We start from the raw sequence: 13,193 nt of genomic DNA on the forward strand, positions 1-13,193 counted from the left end.
AAGGCCGTAAATTTATAAATTAACGTTATTTGAAAGAAAAGAAAAATCAAACTTCTGACTCTTACCTTGAACGGTACTGAGCATAGTTCAATCACCCAAGTTCATATACTCTTTTAATCGGAAGGTGAGGGGCAATTGAGAAGGGGAAATCCAAGTGTTGAAAGAAAAATGCTTTTGATGATCTTTTTTTCACAGTAATGTCTCTCTTTGTTGCGACATTATAATTTGTATGTTCCTTTTAGGTTTTTGGTTGAAAATTTATGATGGGTTTTAGAAAAAAATCATAATTAAAAGAAAAATAATTGATCAAAAACATCTTTTTTTCTGTAAATATCATATAATTCCAAATGTTATTATAACATGAATGAAGAAAAGAAAGGGTACTCAACTTTTTACACTTTTCTTTTGGTGAGCAACATAAATTGTTTGCTCCACATGGGGGGAAGATTATAAATGAAAAATCAAAGAGGAAGTGATGTAAATGATTGTGGAATCAGGTTCCTTTAGAGACAGTCAATACTACATCAAAATTACTACATCTGTGCTTTAGAGATGGTCAGCTTGCCTTATGATGTCCTTTTGTTGGGCCTACCACTTTGACAAAGATAAAGTGTCCTTTGATGCCATAAGTATGAAATAACAATCATAAATTTTCACACCAAATGGTGATTTTTAGAATCCCATGCCTAAAGTAAAGTTAAAATGGTTAATTTACCCTACCTTTTCACCTTCCAACCAACTCCATTCGAAGTTGGATGAGTTATATACCTAACAAAAGTTACATTTTCTCTTTAAAAAGAGCATAATAGAATAAGTACCTTGCAGAAAGGAGAATAGAAAGCATGTTTAAACAGAGCAACAATATATACAACAGTACTCATCAAATATATATTTTTTTTCATTCCACGTTAATAGATTAAGCAAGTTTTTCATCTCGATAGATATCTTTACTTATTCATGCATAGGAGTGCTCATGGATTTATGACCAATAGCATGCTCAAACAGAAGAAGTAGATATGTTTGGCCATATTGTGATCTTCATGATCAAACTCCTTTTCAACTAATAATACACTGTTAATTTACATAATTTTTACCATAAAGTCCAATATTACTCACTAATTTGGTTTGATATATATGTAAAGGTTCTAAGACAATGATTAAAAGAAAAGATGGTCCTGAATTGAAGTCAGAAAATGAGGAAAAGTAATAGTGGATTTTCATAAAAGCAATGTATGAGATAATATGGCCATTATAATTGCTAATTATGAAACTAAATTAAATAAAATACACTTTTGCCACGTGCGAGCGCCTAAAGACTCCACCGTCCCACAATACACCCACAAAACTAAACCAGTATCCACATTTTCTCTCTCTCTCTCACGGGTGAGCTTCAAAAAATCGAACGTTGGGAGCAAATGGACAAAAGAAAATGAAGTAAAGAGAAAAGGGCCAAAATTTATGGGTGAGGACCAATCAATTTCTCACACGTACCCCACTGTGTACTTCCATGGAAGTTCTTGCCCTATTACATTACATACATAAAAATTCAATCTTTATTATGAAATCTTAATTTTGAACTCGTGTTTGGATGTGGGTCATTGCTATAATATGAGATTTCCATATTAAGAGCCGTTTTGTTTGATATCAGATGTATTTGTTTGAATTAAAAATGGGCCTTGTTCCTGAAATCATTTTTCTTGAGTTACAGACCAACACCATAAAGTTCCGTTCAGTCTGATTATAGAATAAGAACAAAGAAAACATTTTTGTGTCTTTACTTGCCTCTGCCCTGTATTTCTCTCTATTTTCTTTCCCTTTTGTTTTTGGCTTTGAGTTAACAAAACGTTCTAATTCACAGTACCCAAGAAAGCTTGTGGAGATTGGGTATTCGCTTCCTTTACCTTCTCTCTCACTCTCTCAACGGATGCACAAAAAGTGAAGAATAGTGGTGGGTTCTTTCTTTATCACCGAAAAGAAGAAGGGTCTGCTTTCTTGGCCATTATTATCGCTTCCCCATTTGAGAGGAGAAGATTTCATGGCTGTTTTTTCACTGCCTTCTTGGAACTGTTAGGCTGTAGATTAGAGTTTATTAGTTTCGTGTTGGAGCATCCCTTATTCCAATTTGAGTACTCAAAGAGATTGGGAGCATTGTTTTGGGTTGGTTAGTGTCCCCTAATGGATATAGTTCACTGTGCACCTTTGCTTTGTGTTCTTGTCTGTATTGGGATGTTTCTATGCGCATCTTGTGTGGATGAATTTGGAGATTCAACAGCTGTGTACATAGTGACCCTTAAGGAACCTCCTTCTTCTACTAATTATTATGCTCAGCTTAGACAGAATACCACTTCTTCTAGGCTTGCTACTTCTGGTGGATTAAGCATCCACAAACCAAGGTACTTCTCCATCACTCTCTTCCCCTCTCTCTCTAATACAAGCTTTACTTGACTTAATATGATGAAAACTTGTTGTGTAAGACATTTGCAATTAGTATAGTTTTTTTAAACATGAGTTGTTGATATGTCCTCTTTAAAGTAGTTGACATTGGTAACTTTTTCTGGGTATTTCTCTCTCTGTCAAAGTTTTCTTGTTCTTCAACTTTTGGTACTTCTATGGTGTTCGGAGGATGCAGAATTTGTGTTGTATATAGTTTCATTCCATGAAAACTATCCCACAACCTCGTGGAAACTATTATTTTGCTAATTTCTGTGTACTGTATCAATGTTTTGTTATTATGTGAAGTAGAAAACTATGCCCTGGATGCACAGTTGATGATCATTGATAGAAGTTATTGTTTGTTTAACTTGTTCAATCCTTCTGGTTAATCTGTTTCGTTCTCTTACAGGTTTTGTAGCTATGTTTTAAAATTATATTTTGAACTTTACTGCTTTTATGTTATTTATTTAGAAACATATCAAGAAAACATGGAAGATATAGGTCTTATATAGCCCGAGTTCACGATTCATTGTTGAAGAGGGTCTTGAAGGGGGAGAAATATCTAAAGCTCTACAGTTACCATTTCTTGATCAATGGATTTGCTGTGTTTGTTACTGAAGAACAGGTACGATATTGTCATATGTTCCCTCCTTTTTTGCTTCATCATCATTGTTTCCCTACTTTAAAGTATGATGGTGTTTGATTGTTTGTGTTTATCTGATAAAATTTGCTCAGAAGAAATTAAAAATGCACCAAGAAAGTTTTGATTTACTGGTTTCTTTTAATTGAAAGGCAACTAAGCTTTCAAAGAGGAGAGAGGTGGCAAATGTCGTCATGGATTTCTCTGTTAGAACAGCTACGACACATACTCCTCAGTTCTTGGGGTTGCCGCAGGGAGCTTGGTCTCAAGATGGTGGCTATGAATCTGCTGGAGCTGGGATCGTGATAGGGTTCGTCGACACTGGCATTGACCCTACACACCCCAGCTTTGCTGATGATTTGACTGATAATCCGTTTCCCATTCCAGCCCACTTCTCGGGAATCTGTGAGGTAACTCCTGATTTCCCGTCTGGATCATGCAATCGGAAGCTTGTTGGAGCACGCCATTTTGCAGCATCAGCTATAACAAGGGGAATATTTAATGCATCTCAGGATTATGCATCGCCATTTGATGTCGATGGACATGGCACGTATGTATTTCTTTCTTTGTTTGGATGTTTGTTGATCAAACTAACATAGATGACCAGTTGTTTGAAACTATGAAAATAAGGCTATACAGAAGGTTATGTAGTAATTGGAGTAAAACTAATATATGTAGGCACACAGCTTCAATTGCTGCTGGAAACCATGGCATTCCAGTGGTAGTTGCTGGACATCACTTTGGAAATGCTAGTGGGATGGCCCCTCGTTCACAGTAAGTACATATTACTGCATGAGTTGCATCCGCTTCCTTGTGTTGACTGCTTTCTTATGCTTCTTTATTCAGCATTGCTGTTTACAAGGCACTGTACAAAAGCTTTGGAGGTTTCGCTGCCGATGTCGTTGCTGCAGTTGATCAGGTGTCGTGAAGGCCTCATCTTCTTTCTATTATTTTGTTTGTGTGTGTTTTGTGGTATATAGTAATCTATGGTTTTCTTTGTAGGCTGCTGAAGATGGGGTGGATATACTAAGTTTATCAATCACACCAAATAGGCGGCCCCCTGGCATTGCGACGTTTTTTAATCCCATAGACATGGCACTGCTCTCTGCAGTAAAGGCTGGTATATTTGTTGTGCAAGCAGCTGGCAATACTGGACCAGCACCAAAGAGCATGTCTTCCTTCAGTCCATGGATCTTTACTGTTGGTGCTGCTTCTCATGATAGAACCTATGCTAACTCTATAACCCTTGGCAATAACGTCACCATCCCGGGCGTTGGACTTGCAAGTACGTTTCTTGTTTTCCTTGCCTGCATTTTAATGATGATCCTGTTTTTGTGGAAGATAAATCTAATTCTTACTTTTGTATTCAGGTGGAACTTATAATGGCACGAAGTACAAACTAATTGCTGCAATGCATGCATTGAAAAATGGCACACATGTTTCAGAGGACATGTACGTGAGTGAATGCCAAGACTCCAGTAACTTTGATCGGGATCTGATCAAAGGGAAACTTTTAATATGCAGCTACTCGATCAGATTCGTGCTCGGGCTTTCCACGGTTAAACAGGCTTCACAGACAGTGAAGAACTTGAGTGCTGCTGGGGTCATCTTCTATATGGATTCTTTTGTGTTAAGCTTTCGGCTTAACCCAACTCCAATGAGGATGCCTGGCATCATAATTTCATCACCAGAAGATTCCAAGGTTGTGTGCTCTACCTTGTTATCTTTTGGAAATTTTATTTTATTGGATCAACATGAGAGCCCTGCCAGAGCCTTTTTGCATCAAAGTTGTGTTTGTGTTTGTGTTCTTTGGTTCTGAAGTTCATGGTTTCTTTGACAGATTCTTCTTCGTTACTACAACTCTTCTTTGGAAGTAAATGGATTAACAAAGAGAATTTCTAAATTTGGAGCTGTTGGTAGCATATCTGGAGGATTAAAGGCAAATTATAGCTCTACTGCTCCACAGATAATGTATTATTCTGCTAGAGGACCAGATCCAGAAGACAGTTCTGTTGATGATTCTGATATTATGAAGCCCAACTTGGTAGCTCCTGGAAACTTCATATGGGCTGCCTGGAGCTCTGTTGCCACGGACTCTGTCGAATTTCTCGGTAAGCATCCGCACCGGTTTTGCTTTGCATATGATATGAAAACTCAGACATGAGTGGTAACTTTTACCAACTCTCCAGGTGAAAACTTTGCAATGATGTCGGGAACAAGCATGGCTGCTCCTCATATTGCTGGCCTAGCCTCACTTATAAAGCAGAAGTACCCTACTCTTAGTCCTTCAGCCATTGCCTCTGCACTATCGACGACTGCTTCTCTTTACGACAAGACCGGTGGACCGATCATGGCTCAGCGTGCTTATGCTAACCCCGAACAGAACCGGTCTCCAGCTACGCCTTTTGATATGGGAAGTGGCTTTGTGAATGCAACTGCAGCCCTCGACCCGGGGTTGATCTTTGACTCCAGTAAGTAATTTATTTAACATTATAGCCGATTGAACTCTGCTGGGTTGTTGATAATAGACACACGATAGAATCCACTATGATGATATTTGGACATAAATGTAGCAGTCTAACTGACATTTTTCTGAAAAATAAACAGGACAATATCACGACTGAGTTGATTTAGTTAAGAACATAAAGTACTGTGCATCTACTTGTACATGTTTAAATGAGTTCGTAAATATTTGAAACTGGGAATTTTTGCTGATCATTTTGGTAGTAAAATTCACGATCCAAGTTGGCTTGTTGTAGGTTATGATGATTATATGTCGTTTCTTTGCGGTATCAATGGCTCATTTCCTGTGGTCTTCAACTACACAGCCCAGAACTGCGGGCTGTACAATTCCAGCATCAATGGAGCTGATTTGAACTTGCCCTCTGTCACGATCGCGAAACTCAACCAGTCGAGAGTCGTGCAACGAACCGTGACCAACATTGCTGGACCTGAGTTCTATAGAGTTGGTTGGACTGCCCCTTACGGGATTTCTTTGAAGGTCTCTCCAACTCGATTTTCGATAGACAGCGGCAAGAAACAAGAGCTGACAATATTCTTCAACGCAACGATGAACAGCTCAACTGCTAGCTTTGGTAGAATTGGACTTTTTGGGAGTGCAGGCCATACTATCAACATTCCTCTCTCAGTGATTTGGAAGTTCACATATTATACTACTAAATGAGAGTTTTGGATGATGTATTCTCTTTTTTTTCTTCCTTTCTTTTTGAATAATTTGGAGGTGTGTTAACCAATTTTTTCATTCATTTCTTGATGTAAATGTTCTGTAATGAAGATTAAGATTCAAAAGTGAGGTAATAACTGGGTTGACTTATGTCTCCTCTTTTATCTATTGCAACTTGCATAAGGGCCTTTTTTTTTTTTTTTTTTTTTTTTTTATATATATATATAAAAATATGGTAATTTACCCCAAATAATAAAATTTCCTAAATGATAACTCCACTTCAATGGTATAATATAAAAATATGATAATTTAACAGTACAAAATCATCAAGGATATGGTAAATCATTATATTAGCATTAAAAGTTTGATCCCACGAAATTGTAGAATGGAACCTTACAATTAGTAGTTGCAAGTAGGACTGATACAAACAATCTGCAGAAAGTAGAGATAGGAAGAGAGATGAATGCTTAAAAGATGTGAACAAAACCAATGAAATTCGAAATGCATATCATATCACCAATCAAGGAAACAGAATTACAAGACAGGGTTTATACTCATTTACCTAAGGGGGATACAATGGATGTATAATATTTTTACTTGCGAGACAGCTCAATGATTCGGTACAGAAAATCACACTAAATATCCAATTCTTCTGGTCCACAATATACATCACATTCCCAGGGTAAAAACTTATCTGAACCTCAAATTGACGTTGACTCGATAATGAATGGTGACTTCGAGGGAAAATCCAGAGACAAACTATACAGAAATTTCCAAAACCATATTCATATCCCAAGCAGTATAGTAATGTACTAAAGATATATATATATATAGATCGCTTCCTCCCATCCTTTTTAAACCGATAATAGTAAATGCCATCAATCAACCATCCTCTCCACCACGTTACCTTTTATCCGTCGTGACACCGACAACAAGATTGCTCACCTGTCGTTCAGAATATTAAGAGTCAACACAGTTTGTAGTTCATAATGAACCAGAGAGACGATTCCAGAGGGTAAAGGAAAAACAACCAAATGAACAGCATGAGTACTTACCAATTTGCCACTTTCATCTACAGACATAGGGTTCTCAACTACAACAGTTTGGCTCTGAGACTGCAACAAATGAAAATAGTTATACCAAATCAATTATGCCGTAGAATAAAAATAATAGCCCCCCACACGCAGAGGCCTGAAAGGAAGGACGTAGGAAATGAAAAGCTTGAGAGCATACTGATGATGCAGGGGGCATCCCAGAGCTAATTGTTCCATTTCGTCTGTGCACTGGAATAGGAACCCTCACGTTGGACATCTGCAAAGAAGTATAAATGGAAAAGGCATGAAGAACAGAGAAAAATATCAGGCGAGAAAATGTATTCATAAGTATTTAACAGATCGTAATTGTACCACTTCCGGTTCATGAAAAGTTCTTAAACTAAATGTCTTGAATGCTTACGTGTGTCTCAAGTTTTCTACATTTTGGTTCTTCCTTGATATTTCCAATCAACCCAATTGCAGAAAAAAAAAAATGATTATTTAGGAATTTAACAAGTATAAGACTGCTACAAACTGTACCACCTTAGTTTTGACCTCAAAATCTAGTTGTATCCTCTCAAGGTAGACAAGTTCTACTGAAATCACATCGAAACTAGCCTAAGTTCCTTTTCAAAATCAAAACTGGCTAGTTAGGTATTTATAAATGTTATGGTATTGATATGAGATTAAATTTCCCATAACCCATTAATTAAACCTTTTGGGATAATTGGTGATTTATAACATGGAATAAGAGTAGGAGGTCCTGTGTTTCATCCCCTATAATGTCATTTCCTCCTCAATTAATATTGTTTTTCACTTGCTGGGTCTTCTACAAATCATCAAGCCCACAAGTGAAGGAGAGTGTTAAATTTACTATAACCTATCAGCTTAATCTTTTGGGTTAATGGGGTCAATGGAGGCATACGGAAGAAAAGTAAGGCTTCATATCAAGAGAGTACTTCCAACCCATGACATTCAGTTGACTCACCTAACTAAGAACATCTAGAAATTTCTGCAGCCACACGAAGTAAATGAATTATACTTACACCAACATTAGTAACATAGTGACAAATCGCACACTTGACAGATGGAGCTCCATAGGGAAAGATGAGTGTAGTTCGACAGTTTCCACAGTTAACATGTGCCACCTGGTTCGTAGCTTTTTTTTAAATGGTCACAACATCCAAACATTAGAACTCAGTAACCTAGCTAACTGCTATAACATCAGAAAACTTTGAGCGTCTAATAATAAATAGCATAATGCAGGAACCAGCATAAACAAGACCAGAATTGGCACAAATAAGATCCCACATCCCAATTGGGAAAGGTTTCATTTCCCAAGCAGACCATCCAGAAAAACAACTAAGAAACAATTCCTCTAGGTTGCATCAATAGTAATAATGAGAAGATTTAGAACAAATCCTTATCGAAATAATTGGAAAAAAAAAAAGTGCAATACAACAGAAGTGCTTGAGAAAATTGGCTAGCAACAACATAACCATAGTTCAAACAATTCCTCTGCTTTGTTGTCGAGCAAAGTAGAACCTACTTTAAAAGATATTATATACTTTTTCCCTTGAAAATACAAGAGCATACGAAGTAAAGGAAGAGAGCAAAGATGAGGAAATGAAAAAGAACCAAGAGAATTACAGGAGAAAATCAATCACTCAATCATCTCAATGCCCAAGTCTTACTGCTATCCCTAGTTCACTAAATAAATCAAAGCTCAAACACATATGGGGGCTCTATCACATTCAAATACTTAAAAAACTCCGTACCAGGTGCAAGGTTCACTGTATGGCAGCATGAGCATCTAACACTTGTTGCCCCACGTGCATACATAAGCAATGTCCTGCAACCTCTACATATAAGTTGAGCCATATCTGTTCCTGCAAATGCAAGGCCCAAGTTTTTGGTATAAACTTTGAAAAACTTTGAAGGCGTTACCACACCACAAATATCTATGACCAACTAAAAGCAGTTGCTGGGGCCCATATGTTAATAGGAATGGAGACACGTTTACATACCTCTTGTATCAGAACTTAATGGTCAATTTTTAAGAAATAAAAAAAATAAGCTAGAAACTAATAAAACAAGAGTCGTGAATAAGCAATTCTGGTTCAACTCATTTGTTCTGCTCACTACCTTTTTTTATTGGGAAACGTAGGACAGAATATTCAAAAAAAAAAGAAAAAAAAAAAAGAAGAGGAGACACCCTAAAGGATGATGGATCCCTAAAACTAATTCGGAGTGCAAAAAGAAAGGGCCTACTACCTAAATTCATGAGATTTATTATGCCAACTATCATCTATTTTGCATCTTTATCAAATAAGCATATAAAAATATAGATGCCAAATTCAAATCAGACCTGGTAAAAAATTCTGATAAATTTTATTAGATTTTGTCATAGAAAGACTTGATTCAGATTTTTTAATAAATTAAGGGTAAAATCGAGAATTTTAAAAGATATAAGGACTGAATTGTGAATTACCTACAAAGGGAGCATTTGATAGATTTAGCCTACAAATATAAAAAGATACTCCACAAATGGCCACAAACACACTAATCTTCCACTTGGAACCTCTTCACATGAACATATTCCATAATGAAAAAGTTTACTTGTGCCCAAATCCACAAGACTCCAAACTTGCAAAGCAGCCTATATCAAAGCCCTGTTTTTCTTGGTGCCTTATGAAATGAAAATATCCTTATATCACAATCATATATCAGAATCACCATTGGAAAAGAGATTGTCTAAATTCTAATCTCACTTCTACATGAAATGCACAAAGAAGGAAATACCATAATGACATCCTTTTCCTTTGCAGATCACAGTAATCCTATTTTACAGATGGTCTACTTCATCGCTTATTTTACTTTTTGTTTAAAAAACTATCACAAATGCACCCCTTATTCTTGTCTTCTAACTAATTTACCCCATTAAACATAGCAAATACAACTGGATCTTAAAAAATGAAAGACAGAAGAGAGGCTATCCAAAACCACACCATCCACCAAAAAAATAAGAATCCTAAAAGGGCTAGTTACCTTGGTCCAAGAACTATATACACGCCAAATTCCACACCTCTCAGTCTATCGACAGTCTAATGTTACACTTTAAATCTATTGATAGTCTTAACAGTATGGTTCTTCTTATGATTATCTATTAGCTCTAGTGAGAATTTAAGGCATTACTCAAACATAGATAGATCGGGAGAAAGTGCAATGCACACAATAATCATGCACAGAAGATATTTGCTCATCAGAAATGAAGAAATAATCATTTACCCATGAGAAGAAATAAAAGACCAAATTGTTGAGAACTTAGGATAAATCATATAAATGTTTTTTCTTATGCTCTTGTAAATGATGAGTTCTAGCTCACATCATGACCCTCTTGGGGACTATACTTACTTTTTACCTGTACATCCTTTATTGGGTTAAATTTTGTGTTCAGTTAAGAAAAACCTATTTCAAAGCAAAACATATAAAATATGATGGTAACTAGTCCAAAACCCTCAAATACCAACATACATGAAATGAAACTACTAGAAAAGTTCAAGATTTAGCAGAGAGAGGAGAGACAAACTATATTTTTTTTTTGGTGAGAAAACGAACATATGTTATAAAAAAATGAAATAAAATATAAAGGCATATAAAAAATCAGTCACATAAAACGAGTCCAAACCCTAATTACAAAAATAGACTTCAATCTCTAAAAACAGTCTTTTTTTTTCCCCCTTCTGTCTCGAGTCCCAATAGACCCTTTCAGATTTTGTGTTAATTTTCCTTTGTTTGAATGTCACTCAAAATGTATATTACTTTGAGTAATTTCATATCCATGTAATAATTGAATTAGGAGTTGAAAACAGTCAGAATTGAATTCCATGCCATGTTTGAATTAGTAAACAAAGTCACTCACTTGACCATTCTTCCTCCAGCCCAAATTAAATAGTCAGTCAAGTAGATTATAGTCATCTTACTTAGCACATCGCATTTATTTTTATAATTCCTTGATGCTTTTTAACTACAAAAAGGGGGGAAATAATAGATAAGAAAAAAAATGTATACCAGGAGGAGGAACTGAGGTGACTGTATTGCATAATGCACAGCATACATTAGTAGCCCCTCCAGGATAAAGAAGAATGCTCCTACACCCACTGCATACAAGTTGGCTCTGCATAGCTGCTACATTAAGGGAGAAAATCAAGAGCTTACTAAGAGTGGACTAGTTAACCAAGAACAGCATATGCTAAATGCAAGAATGAAGTAAAATAAAAATAAATAAACTAACATCCCTCCATGTACATGAATTTCATATAAAACAGAAGTTTTCCTTAACTAGACTCAATATTAAACAGTAATCCATATAAGTCCATTGATCAAGCATGGATATAAATTTCATCAGAAAAATACTCCCTCTTTCTGCCATAAATTGATCGATGTGGTACACCAAAATTAAGCTTCAAAACTAAAGTAGACCTAATTAATGAAAATTTTAACCAGGAAACAGAGGGATAAAAGTAGATCAACCACACAAATAAATTTTGAGAACAAAAACGGATCTAAAAGAGTTGCGGGGACAATTAAGGTTATCTTTGCTTTTTTTATTACCGGAAAATTTTCATTACTCATTTCCTTTTTCAACAATAGTTAAGAAGCTCTTCTCGTCCTCAGCCCTCTTTGTACAGCCTATTCGATCAGTACTAAAATCTCTTATTGTGGGAAAAATCTACGCAAACTACTTCATTGTTGTATGTATGTACATAACATTGCAAAATTAAAGAACAGCGTGTAATTGGGATAGATGCACCATAAAAGAATGAATGCCCGGGCAAAGGACATCTCAAAACTAAAAAGTACCAGTCAATCCAATGAAAATTCCTTAGGGCAGCATAAAAGTCTACAAGCCCAAGTCTCCCACCCCCCCCCCCCCCCCCCCCCCCAAAAAAAAAAAAAAAAAAAAAAAAAAGAACAGCAAAAATCCAAATCAAGAAAAAATCACCTTGTCCGATCCTCCTCGCGCGAACACTGATTATCTACAGAAACGATCACGTCGCAGCCCCAAGAAGGAAATCTGTCAGTCATTCGAAAACCCAAATGTCGAAATCACCAACAATTTCATTAAAAAAAGAACCAAAAAAGTACAGAAGATAACTCAAGATACAAAAATTACAATTAGAGATAGAAAGGGAGGGAGGGAGGGGACCTGAAAATGGAGGAGTAGAGGATGAATTAAGGGTTAATTATGAAGAAGATGATCGCAGAGGTGTAGCTATGGAGGAGGAGGAGGAGGAGGAGGAGGAGGAGGCAGGCTTAAGCGGATGAGGATGGAAGCGAGAACTGCGGTTGAAAATTGAATTGCAAGGGGGTGGGATAGAAAAGGAAGACGGTAAATTTGAGAAACGAAGTATAATTGTTTTTCTTTTTTTTTTTTTTTTAAAGAAAAACAAAAAAAAAAAAAAATGATAAGAAATTGGAAATAAAGAAGAATGAGCAATTTTGGAGATTTTCACAATTTTTAATGCATATTTTAATAAAGGAGCGCGTGGAATGTGTCAAAATAGTAAATTCAACTGTGAATAAAAAATATTTCTTAATTGCTTGGACTTTGATTAATCTTCTGTCCATTCTCGATTATAAATTTTTTTTATTCCCATCAAGAGGGATATTCTCGTAATTTCCTAATTTAACGAATATTGAACGGCAGGTTAAAATTGTAAAAAAAAAAACTAAATATTCTTTTGTTCAATTATTTCATATTGTTTTAAATTATAGAAACTGTTTTCTATTTTTGAAAAAAAGGAAATTGTTTTTTTTAATTAGACAGAATCCTAATCATTGGATTCAGCTAGCTTTTGAGGCCATACATCCCATTACTAAGAATACACAAACGAAAATT

At 35.9% G+C, this 13,193-nt stretch overlaps 2 protein-coding genes across 5 annotated transcripts; one reads left to right on the plus strand and one right to left on the minus strand.

Moving 5' to 3' along the window:
• The first annotated feature begins 1,694 nt into the window (after nucleotides 1-1,694).
• Nucleotides 1,695-6,425, plus strand: LOC111780989 (subtilisin-like protease SBT2.2). Of its 2 annotated transcripts, none has more exons than XM_023661376.2 (10): nucleotides 1,695-2,393; nucleotides 2,905-3,058; nucleotides 3,226-3,623; nucleotides 3,752-3,847; nucleotides 3,920-3,992; nucleotides 4,076-4,358; nucleotides 4,444-4,775; nucleotides 4,914-5,184; nucleotides 5,263-5,544; nucleotides 5,902-6,425. In XM_023661376.2, exons 1-10 carry the CDS (start codon nucleotides 2,176-2,178, stop codon nucleotides 6,255-6,257), a joined length of 2,463 nt encoding a protein of 820 aa, XP_023517144.2. In that variant the 5' UTR covers nucleotides 1,695-2,175; the 3' UTR covers nucleotides 6,258-6,425. The 2 variants fall into 2 exon arrangements, with proteins under 2 accessions (XP_023517144.2, XP_023517143.2); XM_023661375.2 differs by having other exon boundaries at nucleotides 1,705-2,393; nucleotides 5,833-6,425.
• A 309-nt stretch (nucleotides 6,426-6,734) lies between these two features.
• LOC111781983 (protein LSD1) lies at nucleotides 6,735-12,663 on the minus strand. 3 transcript variants are annotated; one of them, XM_023662733.2, is made up of 8 exons: nucleotides 12,501-12,663; nucleotides 12,297-12,368; nucleotides 11,363-11,476; nucleotides 9,070-9,180; nucleotides 8,338-8,450; nucleotides 7,491-7,568; nucleotides 7,313-7,372; nucleotides 6,735-7,202 (listed from the first exon to the last, which is right to left on the minus strand). In XM_023662733.2, exons 3-8 carry the CDS (start codon nucleotides 11,472-11,474, stop codon nucleotides 7,161-7,163), a joined length of 516 nt encoding a protein of 171 aa, XP_023518501.2. In that variant the 5' UTR covers nucleotides 11,475-11,476; nucleotides 12,297-12,368; nucleotides 12,501-12,663; the 3' UTR covers nucleotides 6,735-7,160. The 3 variants fall into 3 exon arrangements, with proteins under 3 accessions (XP_023518501.2, XP_023518503.2, XP_086976062.1); XM_023662735.2 differs by having other exon boundaries at nucleotides 11,363-11,479; XM_087119936.1 differs by having other exon boundaries at nucleotides 12,468-12,649.
• Between the last annotated feature and the right edge of the window lie 530 nt (nucleotides 12,664-13,193).

The sequence above is a fragment of the Cucurbita pepo genome, chromosome 19 (genome assembly GCF_057944985.1).
Source record: "Cucurbita pepo subsp. pepo isolate OVF chromosome 19, ASM5794498v1, whole genome shotgun sequence".
Taxonomy (NCBI): domain Eukaryota; kingdom Viridiplantae; phylum Streptophyta; class Magnoliopsida; order Cucurbitales; family Cucurbitaceae; genus Cucurbita; species Cucurbita pepo.